At 44.0% G+C, this 14,854-nt stretch overlaps 1 protein-coding gene across 3 annotated transcripts in view; it reads right to left on the bottom strand.

Annotated features, from left to right (window-relative positions):
- frmd3 (FERM domain containing 3) overlaps window positions 1-14,854 on the bottom strand; it is a 120,321-nt gene that overhangs the window by 74,104 nt on the left and 31,363 nt on the right. Inside the window, exons 3-7 of one of the 3 annotated variants that reach the window (XM_061729283.1) lie at window positions 14,306-14,348; window positions 11,453-11,491; window positions 8,568-8,649; window positions 7,020-7,117; window positions 3,832-3,955 (exon numbers count right to left, since the gene is read on the bottom strand). In XM_061729283.1, the coding sequence (XP_061585267.1) occupies window positions 3,832-3,955; window positions 7,020-7,117; window positions 8,568-8,649; window positions 11,453-11,491; window positions 14,306-14,348 (386 nt within the window). The remainder of the gene's footprint in view (window positions 1-3,831; window positions 3,956-7,019; window positions 7,118-8,567; window positions 8,650-11,452; window positions 11,492-14,305; window positions 14,349-14,854) is intronic. The other 2 variants (XM_061729284.1, XM_061729285.1) reach the window with 2 other exon arrangements.

Here is a 14,854-nt window from a genome sequence, read left to right as displayed (position 1 = left end):
CCCATGTCTGGTGGACCCATGTCTGGTGGACCCATGTCTGGTGGACCCATGTCTGGTGGACCCATGTCTGGTGGACCCATGTCAGGTGGACCCATGTCTGGTGGACCCATGTCAGGTGGACCCATGTCAGGCAGACCCATGTCTGGTGGACCCATGTCTGGTGGACCCCTGTCAGGCGGTCCCATGTCAGGCAGACCCATGTCTGGTGGACCTGTGTCTGGTGGACCCATGTCTGGTGGACCCCTGTCAGGCAGACCCATGTCTGGTGGACCCATGTCTGGTGGACCCATGTCAGGCAGACCCATGTCAGGCAGACCCATGTCTGGTGGACCCATGTCTGGTGGACCCATGTCAGGCAGACCCATGTCTGGTGGACCCATGTCTGGTGGACCCATGTCTGGTGGACCCATGTCTGGTGGACCCATGTCAGGCAGACCCGTGTCAGGCAGACCCGTGTCAGGCAGACCCGTGTCAGGCAGACCCGTGTCAGGCAGACCCGTGTCTGGTGGACTCATGTCAGGCAGACCCGTGTCAGGCAGACCCATGTCAAGTGGACCCATGTCAGGCAGACCCATGTCAGGCGGACCCATGTCAGGCAGACCAATGTCTGGTGGACCCATGTCAGGTGGACCCATGTCTGGTGGACCCATGTCTGGTGGACCCATGTCTGGTGGACCCATGTCTGGTGGACCCATGTCTGGTGGACCCATGTCAGGTGGACCCATGTCTGGTGGACCCATGTCTGGTGGACCCATGTCTGGTGGACCCATGTCTGGTGGACCCATGTCTGGTGGACCCATGTCAGGCAGACCCATGTCAGGCGGACCCATGTCTGGTGGACCCATGCCAGGTGGTCCCATGTCAGGCAGACCCATGTCTGGTGGACCTGTGTCTGGTGGACCCATGTCTGGTGGACCCCTGTCAGGCAGACCCATGTCTGGTGGACCCATGTCAGGCAGACCCATGTCAGGCAGACCCGTGTCAGGCAGACCCGTGTCAGGCAGACCCGTGTCTGGTGGACTCATGTCAGGCAGACCCGTGTCAGGCAGACCCATGTCTGGTGGACCCATGTCAAGTGGACCCATGTCAGGCAGACCCATGTCAAGTGGACCCATGTCAGGCAGACCCATGTCAGGCAGACCCATGTCAGGCAGACCAATGTCTGGTGGACCCATGTCAGGTGGACCCATGTCAGGCGGACCCATGTCTGGTGGACCCATGTCAGGCAGACCCATGTCTGGTGGACCCCTGTCAGGCAGACCCATGTCAGGTGGTCCCATGTCAGGCAGACCCATGTCTGGTGGACCTGTGTCTGGTGGACCCATGTCTGGTGGACCCCTGTCAGGTGGACCCATGTCTGGTGGACCCCTGTCAGGCAGACCCATGTCTGGTGGACCCATGTCAGGCAGACCCAGGTCTGGTGGACCCATGTCAGGCAGACCCATGTCTGGCGGACCCATGTCTGGTGGACCCATGTCAGGCAGACCCATGTCTGGTGGACCCATGTCAGGCAGACCCATGTCTGGTGGACCCATGTCAGGCAGACCCATGTCAGGCAGACCCATGTCAGGCAGACCCGTGTCAGGCAGACCCGTGTCAGGCAGACCCGTGTCAGGCAGACCCGTGTCTGGTGGACTCATGTCAGGCAGACCCGTGTCAGGCAGACCCATGTCTGGTGGACCCATGTCAAGTGGACCCATGTCAGGCAGACCCATGTCAGGCGGACCCATGTCAGGCAGACCAATGTCTGGTGGACCCATGTCAGGTGGACCCATGTCAGGCGGACCCATGTCAGGCGGACCCATGTCAGGCGGACCCATGTCTGGTGGACCCATGTCTGGTGGACCCATGTCAGGTGGTCCCATGTCAGGCAGACCCATGTCTGGTGGACCCGTGTCTGGTGGACCCATGTCTGGTGGACCCCTGTCTGGTGGACCCCTGTCAGGCAGACCCATGTCTGGTGGACCCCTGTCAGGCAGACCCATGTCTGGTGGACCCCTGTCAGGCGGACCCATGTCTGGTGGACCCATGTCAGGCAGACCCATGTCAGGCAGACCCGTGTCAGGCAGACCCGTGTCAGGCAGACCCGTGTCAGGCAGACCCGTGTCTGGTGGACTCATGTCAGGCAGACCCGTGTCAGGCAGACCCATGTCTGGTGGACCCATGTCAAGTGGACCCATGTCAGGCAGACCCATGTCAGGCAGACCCATGTCAGGCAGACCCATGTCAGGCAGACCCATGTCAGGCAGACCAATGTCTGGTGGACCCATGTCAGGTGGACCCATGTCAGGCGGACCCATGTCTGGTGGACCCATGTCAGGCAGACCCATGTCTGGTGGACCCCTGTCAGGCAGACCCATGTCAGGTGGTCCCATGTCAGGCAGACCCATGTCTGGTGGACCTGTGTCTGGTGGACCCATGTCTGGTGGACCCCTGTCAGGTGGACCCATGTCTGGTGGACCCCTGTCAGGCAGACCCATGTCTGGTGGACCCATGTCAGGCAGACCCAGGTCTGGTGGACCCATGTCAGGCAGACCCATGTCTGGCGGACCCATGTCTGGTGGACCCATGTCAGGCAGACCCATGTCTGGTGGACCCATGTCAGGCAGACCCATGTCTGGTGGACCCATGTCAGGCAGACCCATGTCAGGCAGACCCGTGTCAGGCAGACCCGTGTCAGGCAGACCCGTGTCAGGCAGACCCGTGTCAGGCAGACCCGTGTCTGGTGGACTCATGTCAGGCAGACCCGTGTCAGGCAGACCCATGTCTGGTGGACCCATGTCAAGTGGACCCATGTCAGGCAGACCCATGTCAGGCGGACCCATGTCAGGCAGACCAATGTCTGGTGGACCAATGTCTGGTGGACCCATGTCTGGTGGACCCATGTCTGGTGGACCCATGTCTGGTGGACCCATGTCTGGTGGACCCATGTCTGGTGGACCCATGTCTGGTGGACCCATGTCAGGTGGACCCATGTCAGGTGGACCCATGTCAGGCGGACCCATGTCAGGCGGACCCATGTCTGGTGGACCCATGTCTGGTGGACCCATGTCAGGCGGTCCCATGTCAGGCAGACCCATGTCTGGTGGACCCGTGTCTGGTGGACCCATGTCTGGTGGACCCCTGTCTGGTGGACCCCTGTCAGGCAGACCCATGTCTGGTGGACCCCTGTCAGGCAGACCCATGTCTGGTGGACCCCTGTCAGGCAGACCCATGTCAGGTGGTCCCATGTCAGGCAGACCCATGTCTGGTGGACCTGTGTCTGGTGGACCCATGTCTGGTGGACCCGTGTCAGGCAGCCCACTGGATTTTGTTCGTCAGGTGAGAAATGTAGAATTTGTCTTTGATACTTTGTAATCAACCTAAGTGTGACGGTCTCAAGTGCAGAGCAGTTATACACAAACCTCCAAAGAGGAAGGGTCATATACTTAGTAATTTGTACATGCACGGAAGATGTTATAACAAAGCTTATACAAATCAATTCATCCCTTCTCCCCTGCAAATTGATTTCAGCATCCATTCACTTCCAACAGAATGTAAAGTATATTAAAGTACCGCCTAGAACACAATGAAACATGCTGTATATCTCTGGCGTCTCACAATTTTGTTTTTAGTCAGAATGACAGACAGAGTAGGGTTATTGCAGAGTAGCGATATGGCTGTGGCCTGTTCTGATAAGACATGTCACTGAATTAAACTAATAACACAGATGCGGTTCCAGACAAGAAAACAGCCACAAGATGACTGAAACAAGAATCTGACAGAACCAGAAGCTCAGGAGAAACAAGAAAAAAGCCACATCAGACATAAAAAACACTTCTTTTTGTGTACCTGAGCTCATTCTTGTGTATCTCCATAATCTTCCTTTCCAGTTTGAGAGACTGTTTAGGGAACAGCTTGAAGTCTCTGATGTAGTCAGATGGATGCTCCTCTGGGTCGTAGTCTCCGAGCTCAGCTGTAAGGAAGTGGGGATCATTGCATCTACATTTAGTCATTTAGCAGACGATTTTATTCAAAGACACTTACAAATGAGTAGTAACAATCAAGCTCCAGTACAATAAGGAACCTTGGCCTATACACTGACGGCTACTAAATATACTTAAATACCAGATTAATAATGCAGCATTTGCACAAGAGAAAAGTGAGTGTGAGTTAGGATTGCTACGAAGTTAGAGGTGGTAGGAAAGGGCGTATCATCTAAAGAGATGAGTCTTCAACAGATTCTTGACGACAGAGAGGTACAATTCTCCTCTCACAAAATTCGGGCTGAATGTCCAGGCTGAAATGGCTTGTGTGAAGGTAGTGGTAGTATTTGGTTGCAGATCCAGCTGTTAGTCTGTGGGCAGGCATTTGAAACTTTAAATTGATTTGGGCAGCCATGGGTAGCCAGTGCAGTGCAGTTCAATGAGTAATGGAATGATACGTAATTTCAGGTTCATAAACAGCAGATGTACGGCTGCAGGCTGGACTATATTTCAGGATTCCACAACGCATGAACGGGGACCTGCTACAGTATGTGAGCAACACAGTAGTCAACCATGAGTTGGGTGGCAGACTGAGTCAGACACAGCCTGATTTGACATGATAAAGTGACATGATAAAGAGACACGTGGTCTAAGAAGGTAGTCGCGAATCTATTAATTAATCATGACACTTCAGTTACTGCTAAATGTATTCCAACTTTTGATAACGGAAGATTGTATTGTTACATATTGCATTATAAAATAATAGCATTATATTGTGTTGGAGTTGTAATTAGCAAACACACATGTAAGTTTTAAAAAGGTTGAGATGAAGAAACATTCCTTTGAATACATATGTGGAAATGTCAAAGAGACAAGCAGAGATTTGAGCTGCTGAGTCATCTGATGAGAATGATAGGTAGAATAGAGTATCGTCCATAACAATGATATGAGAAGCCTCTGATCCAAAGAGGTATTATATGCAAATGTAACCTTGTATCAGAACGATGAGAAGTTAAAAATGGAACAGCTGAGGATTTAATGCGAACCACATCTTGTGTCAAATGTGGTGGATGCAGCGTTATGGTATGGACATGTATAGTTGCAAATGGAAACATCTGGTGTTTATTTAACAAGTGAGTGCTGAAATAGGAATTTTGAGGTGTTTTGGACTGTACTCAGCCACATTTGCTTCACAGTGGGTAATGATCCTAAATATACTGTGAATACAACTGAAGATTTTTTGAAGTCAAAGAAATAGACTATTCTTCAATGGCCAAATAAGTCACCTGATCCAGCCCATGCTTTTCAGTTAGTGTAGACAAAACTGAAGTTAGCAAGGCCCACAAACAAGCAGCGACTGAAGATGGCTGTAGTGAAGGTCTGATAAAGTGTCTCATCAGTACAGTTTTTCATATTTGCAGCAGTATGGGCAAGTATGTCCGGTACTGGTAACGGTATCGGAAGAACTCGAGTTGTCTGTGACTTCAGAAGATCTCAAAAAGATTTCTTTTTGGCTGGATTTAGCCCTAGCTATTTAAGAAATCATCATTTTAACTCACTGGTGTAGATTCTCTGTTGACCAGAAAATGGTGACTCTCAAAAGTGTGAATTAAAATTTAATAATAATACATTTTATTTGTAAAGCACCTTTCATGGCACTCAAGGTTGCCGTACAACAATCAAATCAGAATTAATTAATTAATTAATTATGGAACTGACAAAGAGGAAGGAAGTCCAGTTGCTTTGACTGAAGTCTTTGGAAAGCCTTAACCTTGAGAGTCTCCCTACAGAGAGCCTAAGCTTAGTCCTCAAAATATCAAATGAGTCCTTTAAAATCTGATCAAACAAATTTGTGTTGTCAGCACAAAATTTAAGGATATAACTTCTGTTATTATCAAACATCCTTATTATATATTCATCCCCACAGCTTAAGCATTTGTTTTAGATAACCCTGATGGAATATACTCACTGAGTTCAGTACACACTCCTGACCGACACTAATTTGTCTTTAATACCCATTCCTAATTAACAATGATTATAAAGGTTAAATCAAAAACTTGCCTGGAGTTTAATTAAACAATAATCCTCAAACTATTCTTCAGCTCTCTAATCAACACCCGGCACTGTAGGACAGGGACCTGTCCTCATTATCAGAGCAGCCAATGATACACTGCAGACGCGCTCCGGATTGAGATAACTCAGTCAGTCACACTCCGCTCTCTGGAGATATGAGCCAATCAGAGAATGTTTCCCCAGCTCAGCGCTTTGTGCATCAGCCAGAAAGGTTCATTTATATGCTGCAGTTCAGTTAATTATTTTCTTAATCTAATTTATATCAATTGAATCTGTACCTTTTTTTTTTTAACACTTATTTCTCACGTTATTTGATCTCACTTCTCATGAGTTCATGAAAATGTAGGTTTACAACGTCACTGTATCCAGTCAGACTTATTGCGTAACTGACTGATGATCAAACTTACTGATCTACCCTCGAAAGAGAATATGCACAGCGCTTTGAAACAAATAAAAAGAGAGGCGTCAACAATCCTGTTGCAAGCCCCAGGACATGTTTCTAGAAAAAAGTTGACAAAATAACATCTGAAAACCATAACGCTACATCACATTTAAAGTTTTTTAAAGTGAAAGAACTGCAGCATTGCCAGGTCGTAAAAACTCCCAACTTTTGTCAAAATATGTTCCAAAAATAAATTACAAAAGAAGATGTATTTCAACAAAATAAATTAAGTGGAACACGAACACACACACACACACACACACACACACACACACACACACACACACACACACACACACACACACACACACACACACACACACACACACACACACACACACACACACAAATTGTATCACTTGGTTTCATATTGTGTGCACAAAAACAAAAGTAATAGCAAACATAATTTTTTTTCTAATCTCGCATTTTCGGTATTATGCCAACTTTTTCCTTTTTCGGGAATGTAATTGTGAAAAACTTAAATCACATTCACTGTCACAGAGTCTGTCTAAGATTATGTAGATGTTCAGCAGACTTACCCTGCACAATGCACGCTCCCAAATATGCAGCCTCAGCAAAAGGGCAGAGGAGACGACCATGGTAGATGTCTCTCTTCAGCTGGAGGTACAAGAGATACCTGGAGACACCCACACACACACACACACACACACACACACACACACACACACACACACACACACACACACACACACACACACACACACACACACACAGGGAAGCTGACAGTCCCACCTACTGCATAATATTCACATCTGATATTCAAATAGAGAGCTAACTTTGGGTATAGTAAAGCCTTGAACAGCAGCAAAACTTTGGACTCATTATTCTTACATCTTCAAACTCTACATTTAATGTTTATTTTGGTAAAATGAGTCTTAATTATGATATGCACAGATATATAAGGTAAAGTACCACAAATCGTGAATGATAATCTGCCCTGAACTTTCAAGATCACATTTTCAAACATATTATTTATCAAATTCATAAAGCCAATCCAACCATAGTGCATTACAGAACAATAATCTGACTCTGGTAATTATTCAAACAAGTGTAACGCTATTGTAATGTGAGCAGAGAGTGGTGCTGTTGTTACTACAGAAACAGCTTCAGCGCATACAAGTCCAGGCATGCTGCTGACATGCTTATGTATCAGGTGTTACCAGGGTGACAAAACATGACAGTGTTGCTGAAGCTGAGGACATGTGTAGCTATGGATACAGATGAGTTTCCAGATAGGATAACATCGCACTCACCGCTGAGTCAAGCGACTCATACACCTTGTTTTTGAACAAGAGAGAAAGGAACAGCAAGGAAAGCTCTAAAGATTGGATGCGTGCTGCTTTAGCTAAGTAGGGTTATCGATAGTCAGACCAGAGCTGCGTGTGAAAAACACAACTATCTATATTTAGACTGTTTCTGTTGTGTTCAACTCAGATTTTAATGCATGCTGAGCTTTTTCCTTCTTAACTTTTTCTCCTTTCCCTCCCAGAATTCTTTAATCTTTTACAGTTTTCTGTAAAGTGTTCTGTATTAATCAAATTTACTTTTCTCATTAAGTCATAAAGTATACAGTACAGACCAAAAGTTTGGACACACCATTTGTTTGAATGACAAGGTGTGTCCAAACTTTTGGTCAGTACTGTATATAGTCTGAGCAGTCAAAATATCCACAAATTCCTAAATGCAAGCTCAAAGGTGAAACTCACTTCTGACTAACTTTTTTGTTGATTCTCTTTCTTAAGAATCACAAAATAATGATTCTTAAGTCTGACTGTTGAACAGCAGCGTCCTTCACCCTGGTAACTGCAGCACATGCAGCTCATTCACATAAAACCAAGAGTTTATCTCTGCGTGCAGTCCTCCTGTCTTCTTTCGTTGAAGGCCTGTGTTGTTCAAAAGTTGTCAGATTATATAATATTGAGCTTAGAATTCAGCTTGAAAGTCTTTTCCTGTCTCAAGATCACTTTGTCTTCCGTCCACAACATTTTTCCGATCAGCCTGAGGCTGTGGCAATATCCTGGGAGGTGTAAGACTTAAACAGACAGGACAACACTGTAAGTGTTTACCTGGTGAGCTCCTCCTTGATTTTCATTGGCTCGTGGGGATAAAACTTGACCCGGAAGCACATAGTGTAGGGCTGCTGGGCTGCTGAACACAGGAAACACACAGCAATGAGATGAGGAAAGTGAAGGAGGCAGAAACAAAGTCTGAACAGAGAGATGAAAGATTTGATTAACTTCTGGAAAAAGTGAAACAGTAGAAGAAATTGAAAGAAATGAGAGAGCAAATCAGAGGGAGAAATGAAAAAGTTACAGCAGGATGAATGGAAAAAATCGGAATAATGGAAAACTCAAGCGAAGAATCGGCTGTAAATAAAAAAAAAAAATCACAATATGCCTTGAAAACTGATTAGCCATTTGATATTTACAGGTATTACTCATGCAGAGACACACAAACACACAAACACACACGCACACACTCCGCTTGAACTGGTTTCTGTTTCTTTTCCTTTGATCTGAGTCCTAAAGCAATATCTCTCTTTCTCTCGCTCTCTCTCCCTGTGTGTGTGTGTGTGTGTGTGTGTGTGTGTGTGTGTGTGTGTGTGTGTGTGTGTGTGTGTGTGTGTGTGTGTGTGTGTGTGTGTGTGTGTGTGTGTGTGTGAATAACTGCCAGGGAGGATTTAAGATTGTTATGCACTGTAACATACATACAGACCTACTTATGTAAGTGCGAGTGCTAAAACACACACACACACACACACACACACACACACACACACACACACACACACACACACACACACACACACTCTCTCTTTCAATAACAAGCTGCAGGATTTGGATCAAACAACAGTGATAACTTAATCTCCCTCCTGAGGCTTCATAGATCTCACTAAATTGAGATACATTCCAGTGGATGTTTGTAAACATTCAGAGCTTCTTCTGTCAAAGCATCACAGTTTTCATACCGTATGTTATTTCTTTGTGGTCTCAGGAGCGTTACAGGTAGACTGCTGTTTGGATGCTGTCCTTTGCAAGTTGCAAATTTTAGATTGAATTAAAGAAGTCATGGGAGAAAGAAGAAGAAAAAACAATGCAGTCTACCTTGTTTTTACACTGTTGCTATTTTTTCTACATCTTTTTGATCAAATGATTATGAATAAAAAAGAGGAATGTTTCTGAAAATCAAATTATTCCCACTTTATGAACCAGTCAACACAGGTTCGTGTCTTGATTCAAAGGACTACATCCAGTTTACTTCTGACCCTAATTTGGAATAAAAGGTTTTGATAAACGATGGTTGGCTACTAACCTTTAATACGTATAGATAGATAGATAGATAGATAGATAGATAGATAGATAGATAGATAGATAGATAGATAGATAGATAGATAGATAGATAGATAGTGTCAGGGTTTGACATTTCCCCCAGTTTGAGTTTCTGTTCTGACCTTCCTGTTTCCCATCTGCCTTGATTGTCTGCACCTGTGTCTCGTTATCCCCTGTGTATATCTAGTCTTGTCTTTCCCCTGCTCCTCCGACCCGCCTCTGCCACGTCCCGAGACCGCACCGCCCCCCCCCGGAACTGTCTTGCCGGTCTGCCCGGCCCGAGGGCGACCCCCTGACCCGTCTGCCACCTGTGCCTCGTTTTAGTCTAGTGTAGTCTTGTCTTTCCCCTGCTCCTCGCTGGTCAGTACTGTTTCCTCCCTCCATGTTTCAGGTCTGGTTTTTTGGATTCCTGTTTTTGTTCTGCCTTTTTTGATCCTGCTCAGCAGCGCTTTTGGTTTGTTTTTGGTTTTGCTGAATCCTGCTCTCCTACGTTTGGGTCCTCAACAAACCACAATCGTGACAGATAGATAGATAGATAGATAGATAGATAGATAGATAGATAGATAGATAGATAGCAGTTGGTACAAATAAAATTTACTAGACTACTCAAACCAGGAAAATAAGAAAATTCCAGTCGTCCGACCAATTACCAGGAGCTAGCTCTAAAAGCAAGTCAATGTCAATGACCTATTCATGTTAAATCATTCAACTTTGCAGCAAATGTACTGTTTCAAAACCTTTTGTCTCCATAGTTAGAGTTCACATCGATAACAACTGTGCAGGAAGGGGATTGTTCATGAACCTCATCAGGTACAATTCGAAAGCCAGAGATGTATGTATGATTTGGGATGTGGTATTTTTAGTGACAGTCTCTTGTGTCACTGCTTAGTTGACTAACCAGATCACTAGCCAATGTTGCTTGGTCAACAAGGCTGCTGGTTCAGTTGAGGTGACTGTGAGAAACTGCCTCATCTAGCAACTGGGCTACGTCCACAGCCCCTCACAATTGGTCAGCCTAGCAACCGAGCTGCTAAATGCCACAAAATACAATACAAAAAATTCCTTAAGGTTCTAGGAGACTATTCTCTACAATCAGGGGTGTCGGAGTCCGGTCCTCGAGGGCTGCATTCCTGCATGTTTCAGATGTTTCCCTGCTTCAGCACACCGTGATAAAAGGAGCTGTGACACCAACAGAGCTGTCCAGACCTTGATGACAAGCTGGTGACGACCATTAATTTGAATCAGATGTGTTGATGCAAGGAGACATCTAAAACATGCAGGATTGCGGCCCTCGAGGACTGGAGTCCGACACCCCTACATGAAGAAGCAGAAAAAAATGTCCATGGTATTGTCAATACTGAACACAATGAAATCAACTCAATCCTCTGGCTTGAATCTTATAAAATAATTCAGTTTGTCATTTTAAATGTAAATGTTTCTTGAATCAAATTTAAAAAAAATATAGGTCTGGGAGAATAACTTGAGTTTTTGCAGTTGAACTTGCTATTAGGTTATATTAAAACTGTAAACGTACTAAATGCAAGAAAATGGACTTTGGGATGAAGATTCTTCCGAACAGTATTTAAAACATGTAAACTGCAAAATGACAACAGAGAACTCACCAATGCTGGGGTACAGCTGTGTTATTTTAGGGAAGGAACCTTGAAGAAAAATGAAATAATGTTGGACTTTTTGCATTCAATGTGGTTCTAAATTAAGCTTATCTCCAGTGATATGCAGTAATTTCATACAAATTAATTTCAAATGAGGTGCTAAAAAGGATGGAAAAATTCTATGATAGATATTCTAAAGTGAACATCACTGAGGAAGAAAATTAGTATCTTCCAACCAGATATCTTCGTCGAGTGCCGTCATCACTCCGCATGCCTTTAATGTAACAATCCTCTGTGGTATTATCTAGCCATGAAAAACAGCCCACATCTGCATAATACATGCTGAGCAATATAAAAGATGCAATCCTCCCACCCGCTCCCAAAGAACACCAGCTACTTATTTGCTCAAGCTCAAGAGACGGCAATGCTGTTTAAAAAAAAAAAAGAAAGTGATTTGGCACAGCAATAAGAAGAAAAATAGTCATAAAAATTCCAAATGTGACGTATGATGGTACACATAAGCAGATATGCACAGAGATGACGTAAAACAGAAGCCGTGAAAACAAACATAAACCTAATTTGAGGGTAAATCCTGCCACAGGGAGAGCTGATGTGTCAGTGCAACTCAGATTGATTCAAGGCTCTTCCTCTATCCCCCTCTCTTTTTCTTTTTTCTTTTTTTTTAACTGTCGGCTTCTCTCATTTCAAACTGTCTCACCAATCTCCTCTTTCCGCCCCCTTTTTTTACCTCCTTAATAGGACTTTTCTCTTTAGCTCCATTATCCATCACTGTCTCTTCAGTCTTGAGGATTAGCCTCCCAAACATTTCCCCTTTATTACTCGTTTCCCCTCTTTCTCGATTCATCCATCTTTCATTCCATTTCTCAGCAATATCCCTCTTCTCCATCCCAGTAAAGCAAAATGCACCACTAATAGTTCTTTCATTAATTTTTCAACGGGACATGAAGAACAGGACATTCGTTAAAAGGTTGATTGAACTTCAATAATAGAGAAAACCCAAGGCAGTCCTCTCAGACTGGATAGAAATGAAGAGATATGAGGGGATAAGTGAAAAAAGAGTACAACGAAAATGGATATCAAGATGCACTGAACCCTTTATAGAGAAATATTTGCTGCTTGATTTTGTCTTCTGTAAGGAAAACCTCAAAACCCCCAAAGTGAAACGTGTTTAAAATTTTCATGAGGTGAAGGCAGTTCTTGTTCCTCCCAATGTTCCTTCAACTGCTCCAAAATAAGGCTTACCTCACAATTCACAAGATATGATTTGCAACCCAGAGTTAAAACCCAGGTTCAGTGGAACGTACAGTTATGCACACACTCAGTGGTCATCTTTTCCAAAAGATAAAAATGTTCACAAAGCATGTAGCAAACTAACTTGAGATCATCTTTGTTTTTTGACACTTCCTCTTAATGTCAGGGTAAGATCTCTTGAACCAAGTGTCAAGTTGTGGTAATGATGTTTCTTATGGAGGACCAAAGCTGACGTAATTAGAAAGAAAAGCAGAAATATGTATATTTAGTTTTTCCTTTTCCTTATGCATGCATTCCTTGTTTTTTACATTCGTTCGTCTCCTCTTTTTACTTTAGTTTATGCATTTCTACCTCATTATGCAAATGAGGAGAGCTGGTCCAGCTCCTCTACTACTGGTCAATAAGTGATAAGGAGCGGAATCGGGCCAAAATTAAGATTATTGCGCAACCTCAAATCTAAAACTAATCATAATAATGTCCAACTTCAATGCAATTGTGCTTCAATGCAATAGTCTTGATGAATAGTCTTGATTTTGTACCGATCCTGTTTATTGACCAATATTGGAGGAACAGGACCAAGAAGGGCAGACCTCCCCATTTGCATAATGAGGCAGAAATGCATAAGGTCAAGTAAAAAGAGGAGACAAGGGCGGAATGCATATATAAGGAAAAGGAAAAACTATATATATACAGTATATATATATATATATATATATATATATATATATATATATATATATATATATATAGTTTATATTATTTATATTTTATTATAGTATATGTTTTTGCTTTTATTTTCTTTTATTGTCAGGATACAAAGACCGTGTCCAGAGGTGTGCCTAGTTAGCACCATATATTTGCCCTCATAGGAATATTGATTAGAGTTTTGTCAGAATGCCAGCACTAACCCACACAAGCGAACACAAATGCCAGCCTGTGAGACATTTAGAAACATGTCAAGGCTGACTCCCACCATGTCTGGAACAATACACCACCTCAGGAGAAAGGTTCAGGTGAAATCTGCATCGCTGCGTTACCGTATGAACTTTCATGAGGCTACAGTTGATGTAGTTTCTTTTCCAAGAAGCTTTAAATCCTAACACTTGTGCCCCTCTGTCTTGCTCACTTGAGTGAAAAAGCATTCAGAGAAAGTCTCTTCTTGTTTGTCTGTTTTCATTGTGTTTGTCTGCCTGAAGTATTTCTGAGAAAAGGTCCAACATTGTGTTCCTTTGTCACCACCTGTGGCAGTGATGGTGGGCGATAAAGCCCCAAAACCTCAGTTCACTAAATGCTGTTTTATTTTTTCTGCAATTAATTTTACATACATTTAGAGCAGTTAAGCCATAGATTAAGAGTTGTTCAAACATGCAAACATGAAGATTTTATTTATTCATTTATCTATTTTTTTTTTTAATGGAGTTACTAGCATAATGCTGTTAACATGTTAGTCCCTGTCTGCTTGACCCCTCACACAAGAGTGACCCTTAGGAGACAAATGTAAAGCACACACAAGTACATTCACACACAAACACACTCAATGTGAAATACCCACACGCTGATGCAACTAAGGGGGAAAAAAAAGGGACTTACATTTCATCTGCCTCACAACTGGCTTATTAGGCTCCAGCCAGTGCTAAAAGAGAGGGAACAGGAGAGGGAAAAGGAGAGTGAACACAGCCAAAAGAAAAGACCATCTCTATGGAGCTAGAACAGTCTCATAATTCGCAAATGCACACACGGTTTCACAAATGCACAGGACAAAATTCACAAATGCACACACCGATTCGCAAATGCACACACCGATTCGCAAATGCACACAGCGATTCACAAATGCACAGGACAAGTTTCACAAATGCACAGAACAATTCACACGTGCGTAGGACAAGATATACAAATGTATTTTTGATGCACACACAAATATAACCCGATTTACAAAAGTTTTTTGTCTGTGAGCTGCGCTGGATTTGCGTGTGACTTTTGAGACTCCCCTGACGTGACTCAATCCACAAATACGTTTTTTTTTTTACGTATTTGCACAACCAATCAGATATCTTCCTTTGTTTCAGCCAATCATAAGAGCGCACCCCACGTGGGGGACGACAGAGCAGTGGATAAAACACGACTTACTCGTAAACCAAT

Source organism: Cololabis saira, chromosome 9 (assembly GCF_033807715.1).
Source record: "Cololabis saira isolate AMF1-May2022 chromosome 9, fColSai1.1, whole genome shotgun sequence".
In the NCBI taxonomy this organism is placed as follows: Eukaryota; Metazoa; Chordata; class Actinopteri; order Beloniformes; family Belonidae; genus Cololabis; species Cololabis saira.
Note: the sequence above shows the minus strand (reverse complement) of the source record. Positions and strands in the feature narration are given on the sequence as shown.